This window comes from Ornithorhynchus anatinus, chromosome 15, assembly GCF_004115215.2.
Source record: "Ornithorhynchus anatinus isolate Pmale09 chromosome 15, mOrnAna1.pri.v4, whole genome shotgun sequence".
Lineage (NCBI taxonomy): Eukaryota > Metazoa > Chordata > Mammalia > Monotremata > Ornithorhynchidae > Ornithorhynchus > Ornithorhynchus anatinus.
In genome coordinates, this window is record NC_041742.1 from 23,287,694 (window position 1) to 23,303,397 (window position 15,704).

At 43.5% G+C, this 15,704-nt stretch overlaps 1 protein-coding gene across 3 annotated transcripts in view; it reads left to right on the top strand.

Moving 5' to 3' along the window:
- The first annotated feature begins 9 nt into the window (after positions 1-9).
- Positions 10-15,704, top strand: part of MOSPD2 (motile sperm domain containing 2) — a 53,757-nt gene continuing 38,062 nt past the window's right edge. For all 3 annotated transcript variants that reach the window (XM_029079634.2, XM_007670416.3, XM_007670417.3), the window contains exons 1-2: positions 10-39; positions 233-302. In XM_029079634.2, coding sequence (XP_028935467.1) covers positions 31-39; positions 233-302 — 79 coding nt within the window. In that variant the 5' untranslated portion in view covers positions 10-30. The remainder of the gene's footprint in view (positions 40-232; positions 303-15,704) is intronic.

Consider the following 15,704-nt stretch of genomic DNA (forward strand, 5'->3'; position numbering starts at 1 on the left):
GGCGAAGCCCGAGCGGCGGCGGCGGCCAATATGGCGGATGTGAGTGGCTCCGTCCTCCTTCCCCCCTCACGGCCTTTTTTTCCCCCCCCTTCTCTTATCCCCGGGGGGGATTTGGCTGGGGGGGGGAGGGGGAGGAAGAGGGCAAGGGTACCCAGTGCTTAGCGCCCAGAGGGCGCTTAAAAAAATGCCATCCCGATTCTTCTGATGGTGGTGGTGGTTGTGTCTTCCTCAGATCCCGCCGCAGGACAGAGGCAGATTGGTCGCTGAGACCCGCAGGCGCTTTGAGGCGGAATATTTGGCAGGTAGGTCCCCGCGCAAAGGCTTCTGGGCCCAGGGCCCTTCCCGACATCCCCCGCGGTTTTTTTTGGTCAGCCCCCCCCCCCCCCCGCCAGGGGCCCTGCCCATCTTTCCCAACACTTCATTAATAATAATAATAAAGTTGGCATTTAAGTGCTTACTAGGTGCAGAGCACTGTTCTAAGCGCTGGGGGAGATGTCCAGGGTCAGCAGGTGGTCCTGAGGTAAGTTAAGTAATAATGTTGGGATTGGTGAAGCGCTTACTAGGTGCAGAGCACTATTCTAAGCGCTGGGGGAGATGTCCAGGGTCAGCAGGTGGTCCTGAGGTAAGTTAAGTAATAATGTTGGGATTGGTGAAGCGCTTACTAGGTGCAGAGCACTGTTCTAAGCGCTGGGGGAGATGTCCAGGGTCAGCAGGTGGTCCTGAGGTAAGTTAAGTAATAATGTTGGGATTGGTGAAGCGCTTACTAGGTGCAGAGCACTGTTCTAAGCGCTGGGGGAGATTTACTGGGTCGTCAGGTGGTCCCACGGGAGGCTCACTGTCTTCATCCCCATTTTACAGATGAGGTGACTGAGGTAAGTTAAGTAATAATGTTGGTATTGGTTAAGCGCTTACTAGGTGCCCAGCACTGTTCTAAACGCTGGGGTAGATACAGGGTAATCAGGTTGTCCCACGGGAGGCTCACAGTCTTCATCCCCATTTTACAGATGAGGTGACTGAGGTAAATTAATAATAATGTTGGTATTGGTTAAGCGCTTACTATGTGCACAGCACTGTTCTAAGCGCTGGGGTAGATACAGCGTAATCAGGTTGTCCCATGTGAGGCTTACTGTCTTCATCCCCATTTTACAGATGAGGTGACTGAGGTAAGTTAATAATAATGTTGGTATTGGTTAAGCGCTTACTATGTGCCCAGCACTGTTCTAAACGCTGGGGTAGATACAGGGTAATCAGGTTGTCCCACGGGAGGCTCACAGTCTTCATCCCCATTTTACAGATGAGGTGATTGAGGTAAGTTAAGTAATAATAATGTTGGTATTTGGTAAGCGCTTACTATGTGCAGAGCACTGTTCTAAGCACTGGGGGAGATGCAGGGTCATCAGATTGTCCCACTTGGGGCTCACAGTCTTCATCCCCATTTTACAGATGAGGTCACTGAGGTAAGTTTAAATAATTCATTCAATAGTATTTATTGAGCCCTTACTATGTGCAGAGCACTGTACTAAGTGCTTGGAACGTACAATTCGGCAACAGCTAGAGACGATCCCTGCTTATTGACGGGCCTACAGTCTAATTGAGGTTTTATAATAATAATAATAATAATGCTGGTATTTAAGCCTTTACTTTATGCCGAGCACTATTCTAAGCACTGGGGTAGATTTACAGATTACTCAGGATGTCCCACTTGGGGCTCACAGTCTTAATCCCCATTTTACAGATGAGGTCACTGAGGTAAGTAATAGTAATGCTGGTATTTGTTATTCATTCATTCAATAGTATTTATTGAGCACTTACTAGGTGTAGAGCACTGTATTAAGCGCTTACTATGTGCCAAGCACTGTTTTCTGCCCTGTGATAGATTTACAGGGTAATCAGGTTGTGTCATGTGAGGCTCACAGTCTTAGTCCCCATTTTACAGATGAGGTCACTGAGGTAAGTTAAGTGACTTGCCCACAGTCACACAGCTGACAAGTGGCGGAGCTGGGATTTGAACCCGTAACCTGAGACTCCCAAGACCAGGCTCATTCCACTGAGCCACATGGTACAGTGTTCTGTGCAACTGCACATGACATAGAGCAGGGTGGCTCAGTGGAAAGAGCCCAGGCTTGGGAGTCAGAGGTCCTGGGTTCGAATCCCCACTCTGCCGCTTGTCACCTGTATAACTTTGGCCAAGTCGCTGCACTGGGCCTCAGTTACCTCATCTGTAAAATGGGGATGAAGACTGTGAGCCTCCCGTGGGACAACCTGATCACCTTGTATCCCCCAGCGCTTAGAACAGTGCTTTGCGCATAGTAAGCACTTAACAAATACCACCATTTATATGGCCCTAAAATAGCAAAGGAAGCAAAATGTAGAAGAGTTGCAATTTTAAACAAGAAATGGGTTTGTAGCTGTTCATATGATTATTTTGGTAGCCTTTTTGTGGGTTTTTTGTTTTGCCTTAAATAGTGGGTGGCAAGCATGTGGAATTCTCTTCCTTTGGACATAAACAGAAATTATCATTGCAAAAATTCCACTAAAGGATTGGTTAAATTCCTGCATTAAATTGATATTTGGATAATGGAGGATTCAGGCATCACACGTGATTATCATCTGTGTTTGTTCTTGGAGACAGGATGCATTAGTGTGACCTAGTATTGCAAGGTGACTCCTATCTGTCTGATCAAGGAATCCCTTTTGAGTAACTGAGAAAAGAGCTACAGGGTTTGGTGGTTGTGTTTTTTTTGGTTATCATGAGTTTTGTGTGTGTCTAGTTATTTACTGAGTGCTTACTGTGTAGTGCATTCTATTAAGTGCTTGGAAGAGTGCAGTATAACAAAGTTGTGAAACACATTCCCTGCTCAAACAGTGAGCTTACAGTGGGAGATGGACATTAATTAAATTACAGATATGAACATAAATGCTGTGTGGCTGAAGATGGGGGAAGTGAAGGGTGCAAATTCAAGTGTAAGGGTGATGCAGAAGGCAAGGGGAGAAAAGAAAATGAGGGCTTAGGGAAGTGCTTTTTAATACAGTCTGAAGGTGGGGAGAATGACATCTAGTAATGAACTAGGCTGAGCCCCCTTGTTGGGTAGGGATTTATCTGTTGCCAAATTGTACTTTCCAAGCGCTTAGTACAGTGCTCCGCACACAGTAAGCATTCGATAAAAACGATTGAATGAGTGAAGGGGAAGAGTCCCACGACACTAGGGAGGGTTTGGCCATGAGATGACAACATGGAAGTGCAGTGAGATGGTTGGCATTAGTGGAATGAATGGTGTGGGCTGGGTTGTACTAGGAAATCAGAGTGGTAAGGTAAAAAAAAAAGACCAAGGTGTTTAAATGCTTTAAAGCCAATGGTAAGGAATTTCATTTGGATGCAGAGGTGGATGAGATATCATGGAAAGTTCTTGAATGGGGAAACCTGGAGTGAATGGTTTTGTAAAAACCCATCTGTGCAGTAGAGTGAAGTGTATGGACCCGAGTGGGGAGAAACAGGAGGCAGGGAGGTCAGCAAGGAGGCTGATGCCACTCATCAAGGCAGGATAGGATAAGTGCTTGTATTAACATAGCAGTTCAGGTGGAGAGTAAAGAGTGGATTTTAGCAATGCTGTGAAGGTTGATCTGACAGGATTTGGTGAAAAGACTGAATTTTGGGGATTCAATGAGACATTAGTCGAGGCTAAAAGCAAGGTTACAGGCTCATGTGGCAGGGAGGATGGTGGTGCTGTCTACAGTGATGGGGTTAGTCAGGGAGAGGACAGGGTTGGGTGGGAAAATCAGTTCTGTTTTAAACATGTTAAGTTTGAGCTTTTGGCAGGAAAAAATACAAGACTGAAGAGAAGGAATAAGATCACAGCTGGAGATGTAGATTTTTCCTGTGGGATGGATGTGATTTTTTTTCCCCCTATTCTGTGTTTGCTTCTCTTACCATTTCTATTTCAGGGCCCTTTTCCTGCTGATGAACTGGGAGAGACGTAATTTCAAATCTTTCTCCTGGGTTGTGACATGTGTTTGATTCATTTGCTGCCTTAGAGAGACCTAAGGCATACCTTTAGATGACCTCATTCATTCAACTGCATTTATTGAGCACTTACTATGTGCAGAGCACTGTACTAAGCACTTGGATAGAACCATTGGGCAACCAGTAGAGACAGTCCCTACCCCATAATGGGCTAAGGTTGGCATAGGAGAAAGAGTACAGGCCTGGGAGTCAAGGTCATGGGTTCTAATCCTGACTCCTCCACTTATTTGCTGTGTGACCTTGGGCCAATCATTTCATCTCTCAATGACTCAGTTGCTTCATCTGTAAAATGGGGATTGAGACTGAGCCCCACCTGGGACAGGGACTGTGTCAAACCACATTTGCTTGTATCCACCCTGGCACTTAGTACAGTGCTTGGCACATAGTGAGTACTTAAATACTATTATTATAGCCCACTGAGGTTACTAAAGACTTAAGGATTCAGAGATCTGATATTTATTGGGGCTGTAATTCACTACCTAATACTTAGCTTAATGTCCTGAAAAAGTTTATTCCTTGATCTTGGTATCCTGAGGGCAGATGATGTGTATATGGTTTGGGGTTTTTTGTTTTGTTTTTTTAAGCACTAAGGCTGTGTCAAGCAGTGGTAAGTACTGGGCTAGATACAAATTAATCAGCTTGGACATAGTCCCTGTCCCATATTGGGATCACAATCTAGGTGGGAGAACTGGAACTGAATCCTCATTTTACAGTAAAGGAAACTGAGGCATGAAGAAGTTAAGTGACTTATTCCAGGTCAAAACAGGTGAGAAGTAGACCAGGGATTAGAGCCCAGGTCTTCTGCCTTTCAGACCATTAAAAATCCCTTGAATCAGTCAATACAGTGCTTTGTATTCCATAGGTGCTAAGCAAATAGCATTAACTGATTCCTAAAGTACTCTACCAGGGAGGAGTTCTTGAAGTGGGATGGTTTTACACTCTAGTTTTGTTGTGTATGTTTTGAGTATTTTCTTCGAGTTAAACCCTCAATTTCATGTATGAGGACCTTAGAAAACCATTTCCCTAGACCCCTTTGACCTTGCAAAGATACTGAATATGATAAATCAGTTTGAAATTCAAATGTCATTTAATATATGCAGCAGGACCATTACTCTAATATTAATATTACTTAAACACACTAAGTGCCAAGCACTAGGCTAAGTGCCTCGGTAGATGCAGGATAATCAGAACGAGCACACTTTCTGCCCCACATGACTCTCAGTCTCAGAAGGTGAAAGAGCAGGTATTGAATCCCCATTTTATAGATTAGGAAAGTGGTGCCTAAAGGAGCTGTGAATTGTTCAAGTCTTGCAGCAAACAGGTGGCAGTGATAATTAGAAACCAGAACCTTTCCATCTCAGGCCCTAGCTATTCCCAGTAGGCCACACTGCCTCTTGTATATTTGAAGAGGCCTAAGTCCTCATTTCCCTCATTCTTCCTACCTTCTGCATCACCTGTGCACTTGTATCTTTACCCTTTAAGCACTTGATATTCATCCCAGCCTTACAGAACTTGGGAACATATCCTTATCCTCTGCTACTTCACCTATTGGTAATTAATTTTAATGTCCCTCTCTCCTTCTAGACTCTAAACTCAGGTAAGGGATCATATCTACCATATCTATTGTATTGTCCTCTCCCAAGCCCTTAAAACAGTGCTCTCTGCACTCAGTGAGTGCTCAGTAAATACCAGTAATGGGTTGTAAATTGGCTTTCATTGACTCATGCCCAATTGGACCTTGGCCATTACAAAAACATCTGGGAGGGATGTAATAGGGTTTATCCTAAGCCTTTGGAGATGAAGGTAAATGGCAAGGGAGTCTTTGCTTGCCTTTTCCATCTTCACCTTTTCTAGGTGTAATGGAGAGGCCGCTTCCTGAACCCAAGGTACTTCTCTACCCACAGTGACGTGGGGAATTTTATGAAAAATAACTTCCTCATCTTGCCAGCCAGGAAGAGAGCCACCCCCAAAGCTAACAATTTAGAAATGTCCCTGGTGTACTTAGAAACTTCCTCCCTTTTCCTGCATCCCTGCCCTTCCCTTTGTACCATGCCCAAGGGGATTCCTGGCATGGTCCTTGAGGAGGCTTATACTCTTGAGCAACTAAATGCATGCAACATAACCTAGTTATTACTAATACAGTTCAACTGCATTATTTTGGAATTTGCAATAATTCAGGTGGTTTTTCTGTGCAATATTATCTAAACGTGGACCTCTCAGGACAGGAGATGGTGTGTAGTCCTACATCATTTTGTTTCAATGCGTAGTATAGTGCCTTGCACACATAATAGGAGAATTAACTATTACCACTTACTGCTATGAGGCAGGGAGAATGGCTGCCATTGGCAAACAGGCAGGCACAAGAGGAGAACTACAAAGAATTGAGAAAGCAAAGAAGGGATTATTAGAGAAACCAGAGGGAACAAGTAGATCATAGCTTTGGCTGGCTGGAGTTTTTATGTTTAAATCAGTGCTAAGCTTCATCTGGGGCTATGGGTGAGTAAGGGTTGAGAGACTTGTATGTGGAGACCAGCCCTCAAATACCATTGTTTTCTTAATTCTGCAGTTTAGAAGTTTTTGCCAATTATGGTATTAAGTTCTTTGTGCTAAGTGCTGGAGTAGTTTCCTTAATAATAATGGTATTAGTTAAGTACTTATGTGTCAAGCACTGTTCTAAGCACTGGGATAGATAAAAAGTTATCACGTTGTCCCACGTGGGGCTCAAACTCTTAATCCCCATTTTGCAGATGAGGTACCTGAGGCCCAGAGAAGTGAAGTGACTTGCCCAAGGTCACGCAGCAGATAAGCAGTGGAGCCAGGTTTAGAACCCACGACCTCTGATTTCCAAGCCTGGGCTCTTATTAGGCCATGCTGCTGCTTTAGAATGTGCCTCATGTGGAAAAGGGACATCATCTGATTTGACTAACTTGTATTTATCCCAGTGCTTAGAACAGTGTTTGATACATAGTAAGCACTTAAATACTCTTTAAAAAAGAACTGAATGAGCCTTGGTTATTACCCACACGGGGCTCCCAATCTAAGAGGAAGAGTGAGTAGATAACTGGTTCCCATTTTGTAGATGAGGAAGTTGAGGCATAGCAGTTAAGAGGACATTCAGCAGAGTTGGGGTGAAAATATCACTTCTTTTGACTCAAAATCTGAATTAGAGTAGTTTTACAGTGCTTTTGCATGACTGCTATATATATAAACTTCTAGATATTGTTGCAATCCCCTCTTTCGAACCAACCAGGACCTTTGTGGACTAGGGGAACCTCAATGACGCGCAGTAGAGTTCCAACCACACTTTTGATCACCAAGGTTAAGGTGACAAGTTTTTTACTCAATTTCACCAGTGTGCAAGGGAGTGACACATACCACCAAGATTCCCATACCAGTCTCTGGTCAAAGGAGCCCATTCTGTCAATGCTTCTTTCTGCCACCAGCCTGCTGCTCCAACGCTTCCTTCTGTCTGGGTCTCAGCAGGCCTGTGGGCTTCCACGCAACCGCCTTTTATCTGCCTTAGGTATCGCAGCTGTGGCTCTCCGTGGCAGTCATTGGTTGGTCCAGACCCCTTACTAGGTAGAACAGGGAGAGTGGGTCCCTCCATGCTCTGCCTCTCACAGGCCCTTAATCACCTGCCTCAGGTAGAGCCCATTAGTGCCTTCACCAATCTCTTCCTTGTTGCTGTTCACAGGAGCACAAACAGTCACTAACAAGGCAGCAACACTCGTAGCATATTTTGCCGGATAGATATCTACGTATGTACATGTATACGTACGTTGAAACACAGGCAAGGTGATCTAGTGGAAAGAGCAGGGGCCTGCACGTCAGATGACCCAAATTCTATTGCCTACTCTACGCTGCCTGCTGTGTGACCTTGAGCAAATCACTTAAATTCTCTGTGCCTCAGTAACCTCATTTGTAAAATGGAGGTTGACTGAGAGTCCCATGTAGAACATGGGGCTTGGACTGTGTCCCTTGATTATCTTGTATCTACAATGCCAGGCACAATGTAAGCACCTGGGACAACCTCATAACCTTTATCTCCCCCAGTGCTTAGAACAGTGCTTGGTACATAGTAAGCACTTAACAAATACCATCATCATCATCACTTAAATGCCATTTTAAAAAAAAGTTCTAAAAGGAAACTCATCTCAGTCAATAGTTCATTGACCCTCCTCAGAAAATTTTAGACACAGTTTTCTTGCTGAATCTAACCATAGAGCTGGTAATCTTTTTGTTCACAATGTTCAGTCTAATCTTTAGAAGCGGAGACCTACATTTCCTAACACTCGTATTTATTGTTGAATTAAAAGCTATACACATTCTTATCATGGCTGTTCAGAGAGTGGCACAGTTGAGTAGGGTTATGTTTTTTTTCTACCTTTAGTGATGTTTATACTCAAGGTTTTTCTCCATTAATAGGCTTCCATAATAGAATATGATCATTTTGTCATATTAGGAGCTTATTGGGTACAGAACACTTTACTAAGCTCTTGGATGAGTACAGTATAACAAACACATTCCCTGCCTACACTGAGCTTACAGTTTACAGAGGGAGTCATAGTTAATATAAATAAATGACAGGTATGTACATAAATGCTCTGGGTCTGGGAAAGAGGATGAATGAAGGGGACAAGCCAAGGTGATGCAGAAAGGAGTAGAAAAAAAGGAAAAGAGAGCTTAGTCAGGGAAGGCCTCTTGGAGGAGATGTGCCTTCAGAAAGCCTATGAAGCATGAGGAGAATAATTGATGAATATGAAGAGGGAGGGCATTCCAGGCCATAGAGGACGTGGGCGAGAGGTTGGCGACGAGATAGACGAGCTCTAGGTACAGTAAGTAGGTTGGCATTAGAGGAGCAAAATGTGTGGGCTGGTGATCGTAGGAGAGTAGCGAGGTGATTGAGTGCTTTAAAACCGATATGGGGAGTTTCTGTTTAATGCAGAGGTGGATGGGCAACCACTGGAGGTTCTTGGGGAGTGGGGAACATGGTTGAAAGTTTTTGTAGAAAAATGAGCCAGCAGCAGAGTGAAGTATGGACTAGAGTCTACTGGAAATCAAAACTAAATCAGCGTCTTCCAAGCAGTTTTCCACACTGAGTATTTTTTTTCTTTCAGCTCTGTGGTAAATAGACTAAACCCCTGAGCTCAGTTTTTGTATTGTCTGCACAAGATGCTTTCTGAAGTTCCATTAAGTGTCCTGATGTACATTTAAAGCTATTAAGGATAAAAAACAAAAACTACTTAGTGTGTTACCATAAGATTGTTCATTTAAAGAATATATTGAAGATGTTTTTGTAATTTATACATCTTGTACTGACTTCATAAGTTTTTGAAACTCACTATAATTAGTGATATGACTGATATGAGCAAATCAGTGTTACATGGGGAATCGTAGTAATAATAATAATTATAGTATTTGTTAAGCGCTTACTATGTGCCAAACACTGTTCTAAGTGCTGGGATACATGCAAAGTAATCAGGTTGCCCCACACGGGGCTCACATTCTTAATCCCCATTTTACAGATGAGGTGACAGAGGCAAAGAGAAGTTAAACAGCTTGCCTAGGGTCACACAGCAGGCAAGTGGCGGAGCTGGGATTAGAATTCATGTCTTCTGACTCCCAAGCCCGTGCTCTTACCATTAAGAGATGCCGCCTCTCCACTCTCCCAAGTTGCCAGGCCTGGGCTCCGGTTAAGCTGTGAGTACTGCTCTACCACACATGTACCTCCTATCCCTCTCTGCCACACATGTGCTGCAGCATAGCCTGTCCTCCGCAGTAAGGCCAGCCCCCTGAGTAGAGTCCAGACCTCTGTCCAGGCTAGGGTAAGTACTAAAGTCAGGGTGGGCTGGCAATTTACAGTCTGTTCAAAACGCTCAGGACCCACCTCTACGTTTAAAAGTCTACTTTTCTCATTTATTTATCTGTGCCAGGCCCGGAACCAACGACTAGGCTGTTTACCCTGAACCTTCATTCATTCACTCTTCAAAGGAACCATTGAAGATGGGTCGGGCAGAGGAGGAGGCGGCCTCCCTCATCTCACGTGGTGCTTGGCACCCACAAAGGCTCTGAATCCTGTTTAGATGAATCTGACCAGAGATACCGAGGGTGTTGTCACTGGAATGATCAGGGGATTAAACTCTTTAGGAAAAGGGACTCTGTACTCAGCTGCCTTTTCCAGCAATACAATATTGGAAAAATCTCAGCTGCTCCTAACCATATTATGAACCTGTGGAGCTGTGTGGCCATGGGGGCAGTTAAATCCAAGCAGAGTGAAAACCTTATATTGCAATGCTAATTGTTTTGGAACTTCTTTTTAAACTCCAGAATTTTCCGAGGAGCTATTGCATTCTTCTTTAATGACGGATGAAAATAATTTGAAGGCTTACCTTTTTTTTAAGCAAACAGAAAAAACTGTGTATCCGCATTTGTAGAGGAACAGGGCCCCGGTGGTCTGGCGGAGAGAAAGTAGTGCCCAGAGCAGCTGATGCTCCCTTCCTGCCTTGGGTTGTCCTTGCCTCTGCTCCACTGCCTAGGGGTGGAGGTTGGGTAGTGGGGAGGCATCAGCTCGTGGGAACTGCAGTTGCAGCAAAAAAGGACCAGTGCTGGATGCCAGTCAGTCCTATTTATTGAGTGCTTACCATGTGCAGAGCACTGTACTAAGCGCCTGGGAGAATACAACAGAATTGGTAGAAACATTCCCTCCCCTCAAGAAGTTTACAGTCTAAAAGAGGAGACAGACATTAATAATAAGGTTGGTATTTGTTAAGCGCTTACTCTGTGCAGAGCGCTGTTCTAAGCGTTGGGGTAGACACAAGGTAATCAGGTTGTCCCGCGCAAGGCTCACAGTTAATCCCCATTTTACAGATGAGGTCACTGAGGCATAGAGAAGTGAAATGACTTGCCCACAGTCACGCAGCTGACAAGCGGCAGAGCAGGGAGTCGAACCCATGACCTCTGACTCCGAAGCCCAGGCTCTTTCCACTGAGCCACGCTGCTTCCCCCATATATAATAATTATAAACTATATTAATATATTAATTATATAATATAATTGATATAAATTAGATTTTTTAAAAAAATTATGCGCCAGGCCCTGAACTAAACACAAGTGTAGACATAAGCTAATCAGTTGGACACGGAGGGTGGCGAAGGCTTGTGGGGAAGTTGGGCTGCACTGTCTCACATGGCTTGACTTAGTTTGAGGGATTGAATTGACTTCCCTGTAGCCTTTGGACAGTGTCGGGAAAGGAGATGACAAATACTGGTTTCTGTCAGCAGTGAGGGCATGACCTGTTTCCACTTTTGACATATCGTGAGTGCTTGGGGCCAGGATGTGTTGTAAGCGAGGAGACCAGCAGATAGACTCAGTTGAATTAGACAGTTGCACGGACTATGTACAGAGCACTGTTCTACGCAGTAGGGAGAGTTTGGAGCAATTTGTCCATAACCAGTATTTACATTGCAAACACTCAGAGAAGATTGTTCCCACGACACATGTCTGGGTCACCCCTAAGTGTTGGACAGAGAGTTACCGGGGGTCGTACAAGAACACAACCCCTGCGTTATAGGAGAACTGACTTCAGTGTAAGGCGCAGTGCAGAGTTCCAGTGGTTTCTAGAGCAGGAAACTGCTTACTCTCAAGGCCCCCTCCCAGAGGGACAACTGTTTGCCTTAAACTGGCAGCAGTCGCTCACTTAATGGCATTATCTGGAGCGCAGCCGTTACAGGGAAAGACCCGGGCAAGGAGGAGGTAGCGAGCAGAACGGGGAAGAAATCCATAGCTACGTGAAGAACCCATTTTAGGCATCCGGAAGGAACAGCTGTGGGAATCGACGTTGCCCTGGAAGGCCTGTAGGTTAAATGACCAGGGAAGGGTGGGTGGGTGATGGTTTCACAGAGGAGCTGGTAAGGGAGGTTTAGCAGAGTTTAGTGGGGCAGTAATCTTAGGGTTAAATGAACCTTAAGTTAGGCAGTTATTCCCTTGTACAAAGGCAGTGGCTTATGAAATCTTTTCCTCTGCAAATACCAGTTTTCCGTTTTATGACCAAAGGGGTGCCCGTGGGGGGAGAGAGAGAGAGGGAGAGACAGTGTGTGTGTGTAATCTACTTATTCAGAGTAGTGCTATCACAGAAGGAGTGGGGCTGTTGGCATTTTTCCAGTCCTCCAGACCCAGCCCTTAAGGTGTAGGACGAGTTAACCGAAGCCCCAAGCACTTCTCAAGCTTTAGAACTTTAGAGCTTTAAAACGAAATCTTTTAAAAATAATATACCTAGAGCTGTTAAAAATATCAGAGCACTTTATTGTAGATCTGCTCTGTGGAGTAATTTAAAGTTTGAGTACATTAAAACTGAGGTAGAACCTCCCCCTTCCAATTCACATGCTCTCATAGATATATTTAGTACGTGGGGAGTTCTAAATTGCTTTGGTTCAGATGTCTAGAATGTCGGTGTTCTTTCTTTATTGAATGTGATTTGTTTATAAACAGTCTGTGTGACCTGTAACAGTAATTGCCCCATTCAGCTGGAGAAGAGGCCTCTAATTTCCTTTCACAAAATAATTTTATAAAGATTAGTAAGCTGTCATTACCAGGGTTTGTGAAAACTTTGGAGGAAAACAAGCTTACCACCTCTCAATTTATTTTTCAACCTTTTCTGTAAGAGTACCTCTTTTCTCCCTTCCCTTCCCCAGTATCCACCCTATTATATTCTACAAAACCATTCAAGTAAGAGGAGCAGTTTCTAAGGTAAAACTTAGAGTACTTGACACACTTGAGTAAGGGCACTGTTTTTTCCTATAGAGACAGCATATCCCATAATAGTCTAATTGTCAGTTGAGAATTGGTGTTATGTGGCATGAGAAGGTCCCTTAGATAGGGCTTTATTTATTGGATAACCTTTTGAGATGTTATCAAAACCTGTTTATCTGAAACTTGGCTATTGTGTTTTCTGAAGTATGTGTCACAACAGTATGAGAGGATTTATCAATGTGCCCTCACCATTATGTTTGCCTAATCAACATGGAGCATATGTTTAGGGCTAGGTTAGTGAGATTAGGGAACTATTCTTTCTAATGACTAATTCTGTGCAATGGAAGTGACTTTAGTGTGTGTGACTGTCACCAGACCATGTGACCTCCTTGGTACACTTTTTGCTGATAAGTTGCCTCTTCCTGAGCTGGAGTTCCTGGTATTTATTGAAAGCTTACTCTTTGCAGAGCACATTACTAAATAACTTGGGGAATAACAATCCAATAGAGTTGGTAAACACAGGGCCTGGTCTCAAGGAGGTACAGTCCAGGTGGTGGAGATAGACATTAACATGAATTATAGATGGGAGGGTGGGGGGAAACAGAGTTTAGGGACATGTGCATAAGGGCTGGGGGCGTGGGGTGAGTAGCAAAGTGCTTAAGAAGAACGGACCCGAGTGCATAGGTGATGCAGAAGGAAGGGCAGATGAAAAAAAAAATCCATCAGTGATATTTATTGAATGCTGACTGTGTGCAGAGCCCTTGGGAACATACAGTAGAATAGAGTTGGTAAGCATAATACCTGTCCACAATGAGCTTAGCGACTACAGAGGGAGGCAGACATAAATCAGAGATAGGGGAAATGGAGTATAAGGATATGTGCACAAGTGCCGAGGGGCAGGAAAGGATATCAAAGTACTTAAGGGATTCACAGCCAGATGTTTAGGTGACACAGAAAGAAGGGCAGGGAGAAGAAATGAGGGCCTAGTGAGGGAAGGTGTCTTGGAGATGTGATTTTAGGAGGGTTTTGAAGATGGGGACAGTGGTGGACTGACAGATATGCAGGGACAGGAAATTCCAGGCCCAAGAGAGAGTGTGAGCAACAGGTCAGTAGCGAGATAAACTAGATGGAGGCACAGAAAGTAAGATTGGTGTTAGAGGTGAGGAGTGTGTGGTTTGGGTGGCAGTAAGAGATCAGCAAAGTAAGGTAGGAGAGGTGAGTGACATTACTGTTAAGGAGTTACTGTTTGATGCAGAGATGGATGGGCAACCATTGGAGGGTTTGGAGTTTTTTTTGTGGAGTGGGGAGATATGAACTGAATGATTCTTCAGAAAAATGATCTGAGCAGCAGAGTAAAGTATGGGCTGGAGAGGGGAGAGACAGGAAGGAGGGAGGTAAGTGAGGAGGCTGGTGCCATAGTCAAGGTAGGAAATAAGTGCTTGAATCGGTGTGGTAGCATTTAGATTGAGAGGAAAGGGCAGATTATAGAGATATTGTGAAGGTAGCACTGATAGGATTTTGTGACCAATTTTGCAGGTGGAATGAGAGATAAATCTAAGATAAAATGAAGTTTACAGCATTGTGAGACAGGGAGGATGGTTGTGTTTTGTACAGCGATAGGAAAATTCAAGCTTCTAAGAAAGTGCTCTGCATTCTGTGGGCTCGAATATGTACATAAACCTGTGGCTGAATTTTAGAATGAGTGTGCTTCTGTTGATGCTAGTGAGAAGTTGGTACAGTTTCTGTTTCTTTATCCAGTTATTAAATTGCAGACAGATGCAAAATTGGGTTGAGGAAATGCACTTCAAATTTAAACAAGATGTATAGTCTTCAATTTCCCCACTGGTTCTCAATATAGAATATTATTTTCTGTCCTTGGCTTGTTAATAGAGATAAAGTTTTCAAGTGTTAAGAGAAGAACACTTAGTGAGAAAAGCCAATGTGATTTAAGTTTTATATACAAAAATGAAAGGGAGAATATATCTGAATATTGGAAGTGTGAATACGTACACTTAGATATGTAGTGAGACATTGTGAGTATAGCATTTCATTTAACTGCACTTCTTTCCATTTGACTGAGAGGAAAAACAGTACATGTTTGATTTCAAAATAAAACAGCAGGAGACTGATTATGAGAGACTTTTTTTGTCCTCTGATAATATCTGAAAAAGACATGGCTAAAGCATTTTGAGAAGCACGCCCTGTTTTAACAGGAAATATTATTCACTAAAACTTGTTTTTAATCTGACTTAGGACCTAAAATATTTTTTTAAAACTATCAGTAAATATGTATTCATGAATATATAGAATGCACAGAGTAAGTGCTCAGTAAATACAGTTGATTGATACAGACTTGTAAATACGCTATGTTATTTCCCTTGTAAAATTAAAGGCAGCTAGGCTATTTTGTCCGCATGTTTTTCTAAATGAGCTTTAAAACTGAAGTGACTCAATTGATCAATAATATTTCTTGAGCCCCAACTGTATGAAGGGGGCTGTACCAAGTAATTTGGCAAGTACAGAGGTTAAAAAAAAAATCAGTAATACCAGCACTTATCCAGCACCTGATTGATGGCAAGCACTGTTCTAGGTACCTGAGTAATACAAACTAGAGACTGTCCTTGAGAAGGTTACAGCATAATAGAGGAGCCTGGAAGCCACTGTTTACCAGCAGTGGAAGCAGGAGCAAAAGTAATTACAACTGGTAATGGCAAGGATATGGAAAAACAACTAAGTCAAGTCAGCATGTGCATAAATGCCACGTCTCCCCATGTACGTTTATGTGCTAAGAGTGGCTGTCGGGATGATATGATCTGACCTGGTTGAAAGTATACAGACCAACATTTAGGAAGAGGTTTTGAAGATAGTCAAGGCTGTGGCCTGGTCCATTTCAAGAGGTGGTGGAGAGCCTTAAAGCCCATGATCAGGATTATCT